Consider the following 18,827-nt stretch of genomic DNA (forward strand, 5'->3'; position numbering starts at 1 on the left):
ATCAAAACCCAGACTGAAATGCAGTGCTACAAGCATTAAAATGCCAGTCCGGTTTTTCATATTTCACTATTCTGTACTAACTGACAATTATAAAAGTATGTCCAATAGAGTGCAGTACTGTACTTCAGTCTGTAAATTTAAAAATACTCTGTGGAAAGGTTTCTGAATTCTTTGTAACTGTGTAGTGTAGGAAAGTTCTGTGTCATACATTTCACTGCATTACACTCACTAAAAAATCTCATTTGAAGATAATGCGTACCCTCTCTTATAAAGTGTTTTGGATATTTTCTATGAAAATACTCTCTTTAGCTATTGCATACTGTTATAAATATGTTAGGGATTTTAACACATTGTGTTAGAACTTAGTAAGTTTATTATGAATGAGTTGTGGCGTATTTGCACTATTTCATTTTGGAAATGAACTAGCCTTACGGGACCTAAGGAAAAAACTGACATGCAGGAAAGCACTAGTGAGTATCATGTTGTTAGGAGCACCAACGTGCAAAGAAGTGCTTAGTGGTACCTCTGGAAATACTCGGTTACTGTCAGTGAGGTATTGTAGGCATTCATCTTCACCTTCAGATGCTCAATCACTGTGGAAAATTTAGAGCTTTTTTTTTTTCAAGTTTGAGTAATAGTTAAAATATTTTCTCGTTCACATTTTTGTATTAGAGTTCATACATCTTCTCCCAAGTAACAAGCAATAGGACAAGAGAAAATGGCCTCAAGTTGCACCAGGGGAGGTTTAGATTGGATGTTAGGAAAAATTTCCTCACTGAAAGGGTGGTCAGGCATTGGAACAGGCTGCCCAGGGAAGTGGCTGGGTTACCATTCCTGGAGGTATCTATAGGACCTGTAGATGTGGTGCTTAGGGATGTGGTTTAGGAGTGAACTTGGCAGTGCTGGGTTAATGGTTGGACTTAGGTGATCTTAGGGTCTCTGTGAACAAAATTGTCACTTTTATGTTTATGCGCTCACAACTGCCTTATACTGAAAGATCTTTTCAGTACTAATTGGCCTAAACTAGAGAGTAGTATTATGCACAAATGTCAGGTTATAAATTTTGGCATTTTAGCAGGTGTGCATGTGTGCCCATTATCTGAAATAATAGCTTTATTTTTCCATAACTGAGTCTGGTGTAATATGAGTATCTAGACCAAGCTTCTGTATGACAGCTTTGTGTTTTATTTATATAAATACTGGATTTCACAAAAAATGCCAAGGTAGACAACATCTCTAACCACAGGAGGACAGCATGTAGAACAGATTGCAGACTTATTTTTGGTGAATATTCTGCTCCTAGTGGTTTAGACTGAAATACAATCTATTCTATCAGTAATTGGTAGATTTCTACCGAAAAAGTACACTTGAAATGAGAATATAGCAGGTTTTTAGATTCCTTATAGAAACACAGAAACTGTGTGAATGTGCCCAAAAGGGTATTTTGTTTCCCATGAAGATCCTGCAAAGCTACCTCCCTTTAAACAGAAGACCTGGTGATATTGTATACAGTTGGCATAATGCAAATGGGTATTTTACAGCACATTGAAAGTGCCAGTCTCTTTTATGTTAAGGAATCAGAGATTATACTAATAGAGCTCATTTCTAGAGAATTTGAGCCAAGGATTTCTGATTTCAACTACTAAAAAATCAGCAACCTTACAGGACTACTCTGTAACTCCAGAAAGGCACTTTATTTTTTGAGAGCCAGATCTAAAGACCACCAAAGCCATGGAAGAATCTTCATTAGCTTTAATGTTCTTTAAAGGAGACAACAGTTACTTGACTACAAAGAAGTATTGACTAATTTGATTTTTCATTAAGAAATCTGCAAAACTGTATCTGTCAATAATTTGTGCATACTTCAGAAAGCGATAAGGGGATGAGTGTATAAAGTCTTCATGTCAATTTGCACAAAAATGATTTATCTTAAAACCATGCAATAGTTCCTTTCCAATATGGTGGTTATGTGTGCTTGTTGCTTTGTCGTCGTTGTCATCTACAGGCTCTGTGATGGTCACGATAATCAAGTTTAAATTATCTTGAAATGCAGTTTCAAATGTATGAATAGACTAGAGGGGGTTGGTCATATCCCTTGGGCTACTGAAGGAATTTCAACCACTTCCTGAGTATTGGTTGCTTCAAAAGATGTTAAAAACAGACGCATCCACATGTACATGAAATTTAACAGGTTTCCCTTACTACTTTTGTCAAAATGCTCTTCACCTACATCATGTTAGAGGCTGAATGTTAGTTGTGTCAACTGAAGAGATGTACAAAACCAAAAAAAATATGTGTGTTCAAAATGTGGCTGCTATTTTAGTGCAGTCACAAGCAGTATTGCGTTTCCAAGTAAATACAAAAGAATTCTGTATACTGCTGCTGTGTGATGGACAGAGGCATATAGTCTTTTCAGAAGGTCTGTATTAAGCTGTTTAACAGATTCCCTGTAAGTTTTATTCATCTCTGCACCTGAAAGTTATTGTAAAATTTTCACATGCCTCTCTTCTATCTGTCAGTTGTTCAAAATGACAAAAATGTTATCCTGCCATCTAATTTTGCAATGTGAATTGCTTGTTTTGGTAGACTAATATTTAGAGGCTTGCTTCCTTTCTGTTGCTTTACACATGAGTAGTTCCAGTATAGTTATTTCTTGCTTTACGTCACTGTGAAGTGAAAGAAATTCCAGACTGGGGCTGTGAATGTTATGTATCAAACAACACTAGGTGCATTCTACCAGTAAAAGTTGACCAGGAATTTTTTGATAATGCCTTTATTTTTTTCCCCTTTTAGAAATGTTAGTTGGTCAAAGGTTTTCTGTTTTGACATATTCCAGTAAAATGAAACCTGGCTTCCAATGGGCAGGCTGGGGATCCAGGGATTGTGGAGGGAGCCCTCAGAAATAAGGACTCCTTGGCTCCCACATTTCCTGCTGTAGTCCCAAACATGCAGGAACCAGCACTCAGCTCCCAGGAGCCTGGGAAGCTAGAAAACTCTGATTTGGCTGAGATCTGCAGGATCCCTTCTGCAGAAACGAATGATGTTGCTTTTGCCATGTTTTCCACGGCCTTTATGTCTCACCCTCAGACAGGGAGTTGAGAAATGTTCAGAATCCCGCAAGGACCTGGATGCTTGAGCTTGTTACAGAAGTGGTTTTGTAGGTGATAGACATGACAGAGATCATGAATAATCAGAAGTATAGAAGATGAGGAAGTTAAGCTAAACCAAAAGGGACCTCTGAGATTAGAAGATGGGGCTATTAATTCAGTTTATTTAAAAAACATTTTGAAAAAAAAAAAGTGGATATTTCAAAGCAATTTTTCCTCTTAGGCAAGGCTTTACAAAATTGATCTTTTTGACATTTCACAGATACGACATCTCATGGAACAGAAAATCTTTTCTTTAACAGCTTTACTTTTAGTGACAGAGGACTGTGTTCATCTTCTCAGTGAGTGCAAGACTAGGGCTGTGCCTGAGCTGATAGAACCAAACCTTGATCAGATGATTTTTCACCTGTGCTTTGTTACAGTAATTTACTCCCCAGGTGATTTAACCGTACATTCATTACGTTCTCCCTAAGGTTCACTCTAGATAGTTCTTGACATGAACATATCAACAGCCAGCTGCAGTGATGAATAAGAGAAATTATGGGCTAAAACATATTTCAAGAGGCAGATACACCATTACCTGGAGATTTCCTCTTTTTTTTTGGAGGTACTAACTTTGAGTTCAGTATTTCAACAGTGAGCACATTGCACTCCTTTTCAGAGAGAAGCACATGACTGCTTGATCTTTATGGTAACTCTTTATTTTTTATTTTATAAAAATAATTCAATAAACCTGTTATCTCCCATAAACAAATAAGCTGTAGGAACTTGGGTTCATTTTACTTTTTGGTCAGAACATTACTTTTTTGGCTCATATGCCACCTTCCAAAAATCTATTGAGAGATATATATCTAATTCTAATTAATCATTAAAGATCTGAGCTGGAGGAATTAACCAGGTGTTTACTCACCACTTTTCAAGAACATCATTGTGTGGCCACTGCTACGGGACCACACTGAGACTTCCATGAAGCCAACATAGTCAATGTACCTTGAACATACATAAAACTGGCATGTACAGTGATACTTGGCCACCAAATGTGAGGAGGGATCTAATGTGGCTAAGTGATGCAATAATGAGTTCAGAGTAACATCACAATTCTATGGAGGGAGAATAATAAATATAATGCTTTCTCAGTGAAAACCTTCTGCAAAGACTTACTCCCTCCTCTGGAGCTCTGAGGAAGCTGTCTGCTTTAATGTTAACTTCTGTAATGACACCAGGGTTTAACATCAGCATCCCTCATCTCTTAGACTGATTTATTTTCAAAACTGGAAACAAGTTCAACAGTTTGTTCTGTCAAATCAATCCAAGTATATTTTATTGTAGTATTGCAGTCTCTGATTGTCTTTCTTGCACAGCTATCATGCTGATGCCAGAGAGCTTGTTCTTGTATGCGTGGGGAGAAATAAGCCTATTGCACTAGTGAGGGAGAACCATAAATCCCTGTCTAATTCTAAAAGCTAGTTCAGCTTCTGCTCCCAGACAGACTGTAGTCCCATGCATTAGGAAAATACAGTGTCAGATTAAAAACTGGCATTCTGTAGAGCAGATCCAAAGTCAATAAATCGACTTTAATTTTTAAAGGTAAAAATGTAATATTAGTAACAGTTGGGCTCCACAGTTTCTGGAATGTTATGAAAAACATAAAATCAGTTGAGCCAATATAATGAATCTGTTCTAAGAACTGTTCAGTTGTAAGAACTGAATGGGAGTTCTTCAAAACTTGCTTCTAAAACTCAGTGACATTTCATAGCAGATTCATATTCATGCTTTTGGATGTAAGAAGGTAAAACTCTTAAAAACAGAACAAAGCCCGCCACCAAAATAATCAACAGCAAACAAAAACCACCCCAAAAACCCAACACACATGGCCAGTTCCTCGGTAGGTATACATTTACATAGTTATTTTGAGTTCAATGAAGCTTTGAAAATGTATGGAAGTTCAGAACCTGGTTCAAAAAATTGCGGTCTCTGGAATGAGCTTATATGTAACACATTATCTGTGTTATTATCCCCATTTTCTTTATTTTCTTGGTAGGTCAGATATTTTTGTATATACCTTTGTATATTAATGAAAAAGATGGATTTTATTGTAAGCATCATTCAGAAAGATTGTTTTGCATGTAATTAGCAAAAAAAGGTGTTTAAATGTTCTTCTTAATGAAATGGCAAGAAAGATCATGTTTGAGTTCATAACCAACAATGGAACTAAAAAGATTTTAGCATTCCTTGTTTTTTAGGGATTCATTGCACCTTTAACCAAAAACATAGTATGCTATGAAGGCAGTAATGAGATGTTTTGAATTGGAAAAAAACCCCGTATCTAGCTGAACCACAAAATATCTACGATGTTGGAAGACTGGCATTATCAAAAGAAAAACAGTGTTTTTTAAAAAAGTCATTTTAATCACATCAATCATGTTGTAGCAAGAATGCAAATATTCATATACTACAGATTGAGACTGCTCTGAAATGTTCTGACAATCTGTTATGTTTTGAGTGATGTTTCAACCCTATCACTTGGGGTTTTGGTTTTGGTTTTTTATGACTATAAAAAACCACTACTCATCTCTGTCACATGCTGTAGAGAATAAAAAGCCTTTCAGTTTTCTTAACAAGAATCAGACGGCCAGGGTGCTGCTGGAATGCAGAGAATATGCCACTGTCTGTTCAAAGTACAGCTTAATGAGCCAGACTAAACACACTGGACAATAGAGCTGTGGGGGGAAAGGGCTTCTCGTGGATCTATGGATCGGCTGCAGCTTTAACATCAAACTAGTTTCATTTTTCATCTTTACAAGTTCCATTTCCCTGTTTTGTTGGTATAAACTGCATTTCAATGAGTGGACTTTCCTGCCTAGGTGATGGTATTGTGTGCTTTGAAAAAGGGTATCGTGGATTATGCTAGAAATAATTTCTGTTTCTTTTTTCTCTCATAGTCACGACCTATTCCCTCACACCTTACTTCAGCAGTTGCAGAGAGTATCCTGGCTTCTGCCTGTGAGAGTGAAAGCAGAAATGCTGCAAAAAGGATGCGGTTGGATAGACAGCAGGTACTGTGTTGTTTGGGGGTCTACCACATCCATATTTATAAATGCACTGGACTCATTTACATAGGATGCCATGCAGAAGGGTGGTGCAATCCCTTATACGTTTCTTGCTAGCAAGAGTAATTAAAATACAGAAACTGTAGTTCTTTAAATGAATACACAAGCATGTCTTTGTCTATATTTACATAACCTGTGTGAGGATGGCTAGTATATTTATAATGTCCGGCTGGAGAAAGCTATATATTTGCTTTTTAATGTTTGTAGATTTTGAGGGCATAGTATGTAATCTGCATACTAGAATTAAAAGGAACAGAACGTACAGTATATGTAATTTACATAAATAACAGAAATGGTGCATGTATCCATGAGTCACTGTGTTTATCTGTGCAGATATTCTCTTTCAAAATGTGTATGCATTTGTAAATGTAAAGTGAAATAATGTAAGTTTCTGAAAATACCTGTTTGCCTGAGACAGAGAAGTTACTGTGATAGATAGCAAAATGCTGCTGGTTACCTTACTAGTGAGTTTTTAAAGCTTATATCAGTATTTATTTCATTTTTTTCTAATGTGTTTATTCACCTATTATAGCGCATGTTAGGATTTCGTTATTTTTAGTTTGCTGAGAATTACATGTTTTCTTTCAAATTTTTGAAGTAAAACTGATAGCATGTTCCAGGCTTTGATGATTTAGTCACTCCACAGATGTAGTGAATGTCTAAAGTTCTTATTGCAAAGACTAGTATGCTTTATTTGTCTTCATGATTATCACAAAGTCAAATCTCAGTAATGTCTCAGTTGTTCCAAAATATGCGTCTGTCGTGGCAGATGAACTTTTTGCGTGGAAAAGAACGTTTTTTTTCAAAGAACATTTTCCTTTTGTACATAGTCCATTGCCTTCTTTTCGGTTGTGCCACAACTGGGTAAAGGTTTGTTACTACTATCCCTAGAACACTGATAGTTTAGGATCTGAGAGTGGATATTGCTACTTCTTTTTTGCTGTTATATTTTTTGCTAGGATTTTCATTACTGTGGTACATTTGCCTTTACAAATCACATGGGATATCAAAGCATTGTAATGTTAAGTGTGGCTTAGTTTAGAAGTAGTGCTCATTCAGATTGTTTGTTCTCTGATTTGTTAGTAACAATTAAAAAAAAAAAAAAGCTACAATGTTGATGTGCTTACCTCAAGGAGAAGTAGAAAAGACTTGTGCAAAAATGTTACTTTCCTTGCACAAAACTAGTGATTCGATTCCTTGGTCCAGCCAGCATGAGGCAGAGTTTTCAAGTGATTTAAATGAGAATCCCATAATACTGTCCAGGGAGCCAGAGAGCTGTTGAAACAAAAACAATTTTAAAACTGTAGAGAGAACTCTAAAAGCATATTAATAGGATTTCTTTTTCCTTTCATTTGTGGTATTACTATTACAGAAGGATTTAGTAACCATTATCATTGAGGGGAGAGGTATTGTTTTTCATTACAGAATTAAAAGTCAGTAGGGGGAATGGCTGCAAACTGATCACCTTAAATAAAGTCGTGATGTTAAAGTAGCAAAGCTGCCTATGAAGAACAGGTGCTGTGTTCTGCTTCCTTCAGCTCTATCCTCTTTTTGGCAGTGAGTTCTGGGAACACTGTGGAGACAGTTGCAAATAACACCAGTCATTTGATTCAGTAAGCAGTAAGTTAGCTGGGTTGATGTAGCTTTGGTGCTTGGAAAACTATTTTTGAGTTCAGGATAGATTGCTGAATAGTTTTTGCTGGAAAAAAATATGGGAATGTGTGTTAGGTCATTTCATAAAACTTACTGTGAGAAATTTACCCTGCAGGGTAGAATAGTTAAGTCATTAGAGAAGTAGAAGACCTTGGTTCTAGTCCCAGTTCCACTGAAATTTAATTATTTATTCCAAGTATGTCACATTAACAGAGTAGACTGAGAGAAAATTATTCCAGATTATTTCTGAGTGGGGTGTTAAACACGCTCCACTGTGATCAGTTCTTATGCTGACATGGGAAGTGGACCTGTATCCTCACATCCGGGGAGACTGCCTTATGGGTAAAAGAGTTCTGTCCTCCTCTGCTTCCTATTTTTTCCTCTTACTTTTAAATTTCATTCACTTTTCTTCCATATATCCAAAAAGAAATATTTTTCATTGGATTTTTTCTTAAACAGAGTAAGAAGGTTGAAAACGTTCAGTTCAGCATGTTGTTTTGATTGTTCCATAGCTCTAAAAAAAAGGGGGGGGGGGGGAAAGGGGGGGGGGGAAGAAAAAAAGAAGCTTTGTTGCCTTGTTTCCTTGTTAACATGTTTCTGCTTTTCCTTTTTAAACATAGCTTTTCAAAATTGGCCATTATACCAGTGGGTGGACTCGGGCTTTGAGGACCCTTCAGTGGAAATTTGGGAGGAGGAAAGGGGAAATAAGATTTGGATAATGAAAATTACCACTTCATAAATTATATCAAGATATCTCCTAATAGAGGACAAGCATTAGACAGTCCTGGAAAGTAGATTGTTAAGAGGATCTGGTAAGAGCACTCATTCAGTGCTTCCCCTCAGAGCTGAATGAAAGTGTTGCATTAAAGCTGCTTTTTTCTTGCATGCAGCACAGTGAAGGTCTGCCTTTTATTCTCCAGAGGGGTGATCTGCCTCAAAGTGAGATGTAATTTGCATCACCACCACCACCTTTTTCAGAATATTACTCATAAAACATGAATGCATAAGAATACAATGAGTGTTATGCCCAATCCTGAAACTAAGACAAAACTTCAGCATCTTCCTAGCTCACTGAATGCCTTTTCTTCCCTTGTTTATGCTCTTTCATCTTCTTCTCCTCTCCCTGGCACAACAAGGTCCCTGAACAGGAAGTTCTGAGCATGTTGCATGTACATCCCTAATGGAAGCCTGTACTTTGGTAAAAAAATATGAATTTCCAAACTAAACATGTTTTTGCCTATGGTGTTAATTTTAGCAGTGCTTAGATTGAAAACCATCTCAATTATTGCTCAGCAAAAAGAACCAGCTTTAAAGTCAAAGCTATGGAAACTTATCTCTTCAGAAGCAACCTCTCTGAAGCGTGTGTGTGTGTGTCTGCATACACAAATACTGCATCTTATGGATGATTCTCTAGAAGTATTTCTGATAGCTGCAGTGTTTGTGTAACCCTGATCTAGGGATATTGTTAAGTCTGAAGCAGGAAGAAACCATCCTTTTACCTATATGCCTTAAATTCCACTCATGTGATCTTTGTATTTCCTAACTCAAGGCTGAAAATTTATGCCTGCAAAAATTCAGTTTTAAAAACGAGTGAATGAAAATTACTGTCATTGGCATCAATTACTTATTTTCAAAAATTCTTGTTTTTCATGGCAATAATGGGAAAATCAATGTGATCTTGCCTGTCAGGAAGCTAGTAACTTCCCATGTTTTTTGAAACTGCTACAATAAAAGCATTGTCAGTTTCTGAGACTTCTCTGTAAAAAATATAAATGTGTTTAGTAGGTCATGGTAGCTTGGACTACAATGCTTTGGCTGTCTGACCATGTTAGATGTTACTCAAGTGCTCTCTTTAGCTTCAGTACATTCTCATTATCTTGAGATCAAGCTCTGTTGGTTAGCCAGTAGCTTAAGCGCCAAGAAGTTTTGTTTGATACTTATTACCTGACTGAAGAATTCTGTCACTTCCACTTTTTAATTCTGCCTGATAGTAAAAATAATTTATTCCCTTGCACAAATTTTATAGATTTATATATTGAAATGGTATGGGTTTACTGACACTACTGCTGAACTGTGAAATAATCATGACACTTGGTTGATCTTTCCCAGTCCAGATCAGGCAGTGGCTACAGAGGCAATGCAGAGCTTTTGTGTTGCTCTCCAAACCATCTCTGCTGAGTCTGGATACTGAAAAAGGGTGACTCCAGTCTTGAATTTTGTGGAATTTTTTCTTCACAGATAAAAAACGTAGGAACAATAATTGGATCAACCTTCTATGACTTGCTTCAGTCAGAGACGGGAGAGGCATTATTTGAATCCCTAAGGTTTCCTGTGCTTCTGAGTGATATCCTGGGATACTTTCCTGGGATAATCCTTCAAGAAGCTTATTATGTATATCTCTAGCAATATTCAGTGTGAAGCAGTTGCTCCAAAGTGGATATTCTGGACTGCTATCGACAGGGGACTCATGAAACAAATTAAGTCGAGCTAAAATACAGCCCTTTTTACACGCATTCATTACATGTGGTGAACAGGATGACTTATTTTGTTGTGTCCTTCACTTTAGAAACCAAATTGTGTCTTGATTGGGCAAAAGAAGAATGGTTAAATAAGTAGAAAAATCTGGAAAACAGTCATCCTGTCATTACTGTCCTGGGCAGTGAACAAAGGTTGGGTTGCCTGTTTGGTGCACTGCTGCTGCAGAAGCCTTGGCTCTGTGGCTCTACTTGTGTCAATCACAGAAACGGAAGTTTTGTTTTAAGAGCTTAATCATTGTCAGTCTCTGCTTCTTCCAAACGCGGTGTAATTTTCATAAAACCTTATCATAAAACAGGAGTGGTGTTGGCCTATGGTACTCTGTGTAAAGTGGAGGTGGATTAGTCTTGTTCCTGTCCTGTCAGAAATCAAAAAGACCAATGAAAATTCTAAACAGAAATAGTAGTTTGTATACATCAGTATGTGATAGGACCTGCCCCTCTACTTTCCTGAAGGGAGATGAGAAGGTGAAGTCTTCCTTTGGACAAACAAATAAGAATGATACTAGGAAAAAATTGCCTTCATTTTTATTTGGACACAAGTGGTTTTTTAACAGCTGCCTTTTGTTTCATTGTTTAGAATTGATTCTTTTGTATGCTGTCACGTTGCAAAATTTATGAATGACACTTTTTCTTCTAATTGAAATAAGGTTTTGGCGATAAGACAAAATGTCAGCATCTGAGAGTGAGGAAAGGGGCTGAATATGGGAAAGCAGGAAAATAACTGAATCATAGAATACTATGTCTGTGGAAGTGTATGAACGTTTTTATGGATGTCGTGTCTAATCAGCCACATCATTTATAAAATTAATGTAGCTTCATTCACACCATGTTGATTTGTCTCCCAGTTAGGAACCTGGACCTTTGAGAAATTATTATTATAGGAGACTAGTGGTCACATATGACTGCGAAGCCAGTGGACTGGATTCTTTCCTGGATTCCATCCATATTATTTTAGCAATTTGACCTCCATTTCAGTAAGTAATGTCACGGAAGGGCTCCTGTAGCGTGCAGAATTTTTTGGTCAGCCAAAGGAGTGAGCTATGTACACTTCTTTCATCCTTACGCCCCAAGTGGACATGCAATGTATGATTCTTTTCTAGTCACATAGCAAGTGTAAAAGTTGAGCCCAAAGAGAGCTTAAGCTCAGAGGAAAATGAAAGTTATCTTACATATCTTCTGTCCTAACAAAGGCATTTCTCAGACAGAGCTGGTGGTTTTTAAATTAGTAGGCTTTTCACTGACTGCTTGTCAATGTTTTATAGAATACACATGATAAAAAGAGGGTTTCTCCATTTTTTTTAAATGTGAATTTAAAGGGTACAATTTCTTTTCATTACAGAGACTAGGTGAAAATAACAACAGTCAAAAGAACTTTATAGGCCGACAAAGGTGGTGTCCTCATACCTTTGCTGCACAGACATCAGAATAATACTTTTTTTAGGTTTCTTTAGTTTTATTTAATTCAACTATTCTTTATCACTATCTACGAGGCAAATGGGAGGTAATACAGTGAAGCTATTAGGATATGTGTATGCCTGCATGTGCACATGGGAAATAATTTACAGTGAACAAACCAGTTATACATGGACTTACTTTAATTCTTCACATGAGATCATCTTTGGAAATGACTGCAAGACAACTTTCTCGTTGCAAGAGTATTACTTACTTCATCTCTATCTCTGCTTCAATTATTTCACTCTGTTAGGCATCTCAAAAAAGCTCCCTCAATGTAAGCACTGAATGTCTTTTTTTAAAAAAAATCATAAGGTTAAAAGATATGATGTAAGATTAGGATAAACAAAATCATGATAATGTGCATGTTATATTTCTGAGTCTTGTGGAAGTTACTAGTTTAATTATGAAAGCTAAACTCAACTAAAAAATTAATCTTGTATTATTTGAGCTTTCCGAGTTGGTAAGAGCAAGTTTATGCACTATGCACAGACTACCATAAACTATGATGCTGTGAAGCAGTCCTTTATGATAAACACTGAATGCATTTTGTAAGAAACCTCTCATCAAGATGACAGCTATAACTATTTTCCATGCTATGATTCGTAACCAGGCAAATTAAGTATCAATAATCATGGTGGAGTGAATGATAATATCTAACCCTCAAGGAAAAGAAAGTTTAATGATCCCAGGTTTACACTGAAACATAAATGAACGTAAGTTTGCAAATGGACACTTTAAACACATTCTTCACCCCCATTCCTGTTTGGGGGATAAAAGGAAAGCAAGTTTAGAGTTTTCAGTGCTTTAGTAGCATATGACTAAGGTATTAAGAATATTGCAACATTTAGTATTTTTAACAACATTGCTTTTAGGTGTTAGAGGAGTAGGAGTAGGTGGCTATTAGGTTTCTGACAAAGCAATTACGGCCTAGACACATATGCTGGGAGCTGACCTGACATTTGCCTCCGGATAGTTGTCATAGCAGCAACCTGAATAGAGCAGCTTGATACAAGTGCCAGTTGCAGACTGGATACGGGTTCCGTGCTAATGCAGTACATCTGAATATTAATAAAAGTGCACATGTACTGCCACTTAGAAATCACCGCTACTGTGTTTCCTTCCATTTATATCTAATTCCTAAATGTTAATTTTTAAAGAAATTGAGGTTTGTAAGGAAATGTTAATGAACTTCCTCCGTACAATTTCTGGTGCATTTCTCTGCATGTAACAAGGGGATTGACCTAAAGAAAGATTCTTCAAGTACAGTTTTTTAACAATAAACTCTGGCTGTTGCAGACCAGGAAAATTTTGTGTCTCGATTAAGAAGGAAGGAAATTACTGGTGGACAAATTATAGGTAATTGTAAGACTGTTTTGGAAGAAACTAATTAAAAATCTGAATTGCAATGAGGGCATGGACTCTGCAGGATCACTGTATCTGGCTTTCAGCAGTGAGGGGGAAGAGATCTTTAAACCTTCATATTTTGAGGACAGTGAATTTGTGTTTCAGCTGGCCACTAATGCACAGCTGCTAAATCTTGACACTGAGCAGTTATTTCCTGCATTACCCTTCAGACAGCAGGAAAGATGGAAGAAGGATATATATTTGTGTCCCTGTATGTATGTTCTTGTTCTTTTTTTTTTTTTTTTTTTTTTTTTTTTTTTTTTTTATTAATGCGTACTGCAGCTCCCAGGAGGAAGGAAGAAACAAATTGTGGGGTTCTTAAATGCTCTCTTCATTCTTTTATTTATATTGTCTTGTCTTGTATCAAGGGCAGATTTGGACAATATTTGTTACAGAAAAGGGAGTTATGCAAAAACATCTCCCAGTGGATGCTGGAGAATGCCCTGCTGAGGCAGTGCTTCTGGGGCAAAAAGCTGCAAATTCAGAGGGAGCACAAAGAACAGGGAGATGGAGTCATTGCCATAGCTATTCAGTATGCTGGAAGAGCACATCAACTATACATCCTTGTTAGAGGTGAAGGAGAAAGTATCAGGAGTTCCCTTTCTCTTGGGTTTCACAGAGCCTAATTTGCTCTAGAGGATGGGAAAGAAAAGGCACTTTGTCCATGCTGACCACAAGTGTCAGCAGTGTGGAGGGATGGAGCCATTACCTCTCTCTGCTGTATATTTACCTAAGATCTGAAAAATTCCAGCTGAAAGTGATTTTCACTTCAGAGTTGGAGGCTTGTGGAGTCTTAGATAACAGAAAAGAGTAAAGAGAAGCAGGTAGTTCACTTAATATAAAGCAAACAAATAGAAATTGTAATCCCAAAAACCACAAGAGGCAAAAGTCACTTTAGCTTGCAAAGAGCTCAATGCCTCTTACACTATAGAAGCTTTATTAATAATAGCTTTTTGTATTCAGACATCTCTTTGTGATTTAGTATTTAATAGGGATCAGAGTGATTTCTGTACTTCAGTACTTTATCCTTTTTTATCTGTGTTGAAAACGATCACTAAGATGACTGTAATATCCTTGGATACCCACATGCTAGTTTGCATTTCAGGCCTTGTTCACTTCCATCGTTTCCCCACCTAATGATTATTTTACTTCTGAGCTGGTCTTTGGTTTGCTTTTGTGGTTCCAAATGATATGCTTTAACCACTGATGCACAAATGTTATGCAGGCACCGTTTAGCTGCATGTGGATTATTGTCAAGAGATCAAATTATGTACTAGTATTGGGAAACTTAGCTTCCTACCCAGAATGCACTGGCCATATTGTCAAGGGGAAGAAAATAAGCAGTGTGCATTGTAATTTTAAATCCTGCTGCCTTTCAAGTCAGTGGCAAAATTCCTGATTTCAGCAGTGCTGGACAGGGTTCTGTCATTAGCAGATGCAGCTGGAAGGGACTGCTGAGTATCACAGGGCAACCCTCCTCCCTCCACGCTCCAGCCCAACTTACATTAAATTTGCTACATGTATTGGAAAGGAGTAATGTGCAAGGCATGCAGTTGCAAATAATTTCATGCCTTGGATTTACAGTGAGGCCCCAAGGTGAGCAGCTAATTTTTCACCTCAACACAGAGATCATTAAATTAGAAAATGCTTCATTTTTCCAGGCTCTTTGTGATGAGCATATATGGCTGAATTTCAAATCTCTGCTGATTTCAGAGAACACATTAAACACCCCAAGCTGCAATAAGATCTTGAATGTGAAGTAAAATTGATGCCAATGTTAAGTTTTCTGTTCTGGAGGTTGATAAAGCTGAAGGCTGAGAACTAGAGTGCCTGGTTGTTTCCTGGACAGGATCTTTTAAACAGCCTTATCCCCCTTCCTACCATAGGTGGAGTGAAAATGAACGGGGACCAGAACAGCCTTTTCCCTTGTATCTTTAATATCCATCTCCTGTCAAGCAGGCAGAAGAGGAAAGACTGCTGGAAATGTAGATGCAAAAGTTCTCTCCTCAGGCCTAAAGATTGAGGTTTTTGGAGTCAGGGCTTTTGTTCTTCCTGCTCCTGTGTTGAAAGCCAGGAATAGAGATATTTTTACTTATCTCTCCCTTTCATATGCAAGAAGATACTAAATGTGAAACATTTTCTTGCCTGTCAGATGTTTCTAGCATAGAGACAAGTATGTTAAAAGCTTGATTTTGTCTTTCCTTTCCTGTGTTTAGCTACTGACTTCATTGCACACACCCTCCTGCCTGCAACACAGGCAGGGAGTAATATTTCTGGTGAGTATATCCCTGTTATCATGCCAGGATTGGGCCAGTTTAATGAAATCAATGCAAATCCAGTGTGCATGTGCATACTCTTATTTTTCAAGAGTGGTGTATTTTGATTTTGGTTAATGAACTACTAGATTTAGAAGACCTTGACCAACCATAAAATACTACAAAATTCAAAGCAACAGTTGCACAATGGGTTCAGATCTATTCCTTGGTTAGAACAGTGCAATACTCCATGCAGAAAATATATGTAGAAATGTACGCACAGACTGCTTATGTTTGGTAGCATGAACATGCTTGCGATTCAACAACTGGCTTGATGTCCCTAAACTAAATTTAGAAACATATTTTTCTAAGAAAAAAACCCCCAACAAACTATAATAAGATGTGGGAGCAGGAGCTGAGTGCATTGCCTGGGAGCAGCACCAGCTGCTAAAGAGGCTAGGCACAGGGCAAGGCAGCCAAGCAGGCTGTGGCCAACAGCCCAGGCATCATGCCAGAAGAATCCTCCCCTGAAATGAGAATATTTGGGGAACAGATTTGTACTGCAGTGCACAAATTTCATGGTTATTACTCATGGTATTTCATATTAAGCTTCAGTTTTACTGTCTCCATTAATGGAGCAAATCTGAAAGTGCATCCTCCAAAGGCCAGTCAAAGTTCATTTCTTTGTTTCTTCCAGTGGGTTATGCTATTCTGGTTTGAGGATTGTAGAATCAAAAGGCCATACCCCAAAGCATCACTTGTTATCTAATGAATCTTTTAGAATACAGAACCCTCATGATAGTTAAAGTTGCAGGATGTGCACCAAGTTCTGTCAAAAATTTGGAGCAGGTCTTCCTCAGTAGCAAAACATTTTCTTTCTACTAAATAGTTTGAGACAGGGTGGGGAGGTCAGGTTTGTTGTTTTTTTTTTTCTTTTAAATACCTTTTATTTTAGAAACAGTTTTTAAATATTTATTTTTAAACTGTAAAAGTCAAGTTGTACCTGAGGCAATGTTCAAAACCAGACATCCTGCATTGAATTGATAGAAAGAATTTTGGTTTTCACAGTTCAAACTTTAATGCAGATTTGAAATAAAATAATTAGCGATCAAATGTATCAAACACAGGGTAAAATATCTTTAAAATATCTGAACCTAGTGTTGAAAACAAGAGCCAGTCATTAAGTGCATGCAAAATAGTAATTGCTCACTCTCTAAACCAGGGGTCCTCAAACTTTTTAACCAGGGGGCCGGCGCGGATGCAGTGGCAGGCAGTCATCTGCGGCTGCTTGGTTTCCCCCTCAACCCCCGGCAGGGGGGTCTGTAAATACCGGGGGCTGGATTGAGGACCCTGGGGGGCCGTATCCAGCCTGCGGGCCGTAGTTTGAGGACCCCTGCTCTAAGAGATGAGAAAACTGGGTTTTTTAGAAGACAGCTATCTGTAACTCCTACTAGAATTTACCTGCGAAAGGGATACCATACTGTAAATACGGTAAAATGCTGGAATGTCCAGTGTGCTTAATTTTTTCCTTTTCAAAGCAGAACACAGACATTTTTAATTAGGTGAAACTAAGAAGTTAATTCAGCATTGACCTCAAATGCTTCATGTCTAGGCTGTCATCTCTCATTTCTAAATGAAGAATAATTTCATTTAGAATCTAATATAAAGTGCTTTGGTCCATTCCCCCTGCCACACACTCCAATATAGGTAATATTAAAAGAAAGTGTGGGGCAGAAGAGAAATAGGAAGAAGCGCTCAAAAGTTCAAGTCATACTCCAGTTTTCCAATAGACTTTTTCATTAGTTGCATCTCCATACCCCAGAGCTAGCAGGTGTATGGAAAGCTGTTTTGTGTCAAGAAAATATGCTGTCAGTGGTGGGAGTGATACCAGTTGTAATGCAATAGATGAAGAGACCTATAGTGGGAGGTTTAATTATGTTGACCGTGATGATATTGTAGTAATAAATCTGCAAAGCTGGCACAAGCATTGCTCCAGTACTCCCACACACTTTCCCCTGCATGCTCCCTAAACATTTGATTCATGACTTAAAAAATTTTCTCTGTTGGTGTTCTGGTGCAACAGTCCTCCTGCACTGAATGGAGTAATGCTGATCTATCCCAGCTGAAAGTCTTCCCCATCATAGTCACTAAAAAATGGCATGTTGGCAAGGGGGAACAGGAATGTCTCTCCCTGTAGGAGTGGCTCACTGAGATAATTTCCTGAGGACAGTACACGTAAGTATGAAAAAAGCAGAGAAAAATGCTTTATTGTGATCATAGAAGTGGAGCTGTCTAAGGCATAGCAAGGTCTGTTCTGAATGAGAAGAATATACTGCGAAGGAGGAATTTCTCTCACTTTGCATCCTTTTGGTTCAGTAGTAAGTACTGCTATGCCTTTGTCATCATGCATCAGTTTCAGTAATACATTGATTCATTCAGTGCCATTACCTGCAGGCAAAACTGCTCTTGGGATGGGAAAAAAGGACGTTGTTTTCTTGTAGTTTATGTTGTTTCTGTTTGGAAGAAAGGTCAGATATTCAAACTCCTCCATTCGTAGTGCCTGTCAATGAGGAAGCAGCAAAAATGATCAGTAGCCATGTTCTTCAGCAAGATACTAGCCTCTGCAAAGAAATTGGCTTGGAAAGGACTAGAGGGGTTGTGAAGCAACATAAGAATAAACGTGACATAACCTGTACTTCATTTCCACTGAAGTTTTACCTTCCACACACGCGCACACACACACACACACGCCCCGCCCCAGATTTTCAGCTAATTTAATTTCAGCAGGGGCATCCTGGGCCCTGGAGTCCATTGTGCAGTGCTTCATTTTTGGATTCAGGCATGTACCAAATGAGCTCTCTAGCAGGCTTGCTGAGCCTGCTCCCATGGTCCTGTGCCTTGAGATATCTTAGGCTGAGAGATCAGTGGAGGTGGCACAGGGAAGGAAAGGATCCTTGCATAGTCTCTGTGGTCCCGTCTTCTGTGGCAGGCTGAAGGAGTCGGTGATGTGGTCTTCCAGGGGAAACTGGCTTTCCTTTGAAGGATAATGTGGTCTGAGAGTGGGTGGTTAAGTGCAGTGGAGGAGGTGGGGATTCTCAAGGTTGGTTGCTGAAACAAGGCCTAAATCAATAACACCATAAGGCCTGAGGCAAGGTCCATTCTCTGCTGTTCTTTAGGTCAGAGTAAAAATCTGCTTATCTCAAAAAGAAGAAATTCTGTATGAGGTGTGGGCCCTAACAAACCTCTTCTCTTTGCTGGTACAATGGGGAAGAGTGCAAGTTCCACCTGCCTTCTCTCCTCTGGTGT

General features: G+C 38.1%; 1 protein-coding gene across 6 annotated transcripts in view; it reads left to right on the forward strand.

The window, feature by feature from the left end:
• NOL4 (nucleolar protein 4) overlaps window positions 1-18,827 on the forward strand; it is a 201,908-nt gene that overhangs the window by 157,414 nt on the left and 25,667 nt on the right. For all 6 annotated transcript variants that reach the window (XM_080381524.1, XM_080381525.1, XM_080381526.1 and 3 more), the window contains one exon: window positions 6,050-6,163. In XM_080381524.1, coding sequence (XP_080237650.1) covers window positions 6,050-6,163 — 114 coding nt within the window. The remainder of the gene's footprint in view (window positions 1-6,049; window positions 6,164-18,827) is intronic.

Source organism: Falco punctatus (genome assembly GCF_963210335.1).
Source record: "Falco punctatus genome assembly, chromosome: 3".
Lineage (NCBI taxonomy): Eukaryota > Metazoa > Chordata > Aves > Falconiformes > Falconidae > Falco > Falco punctatus.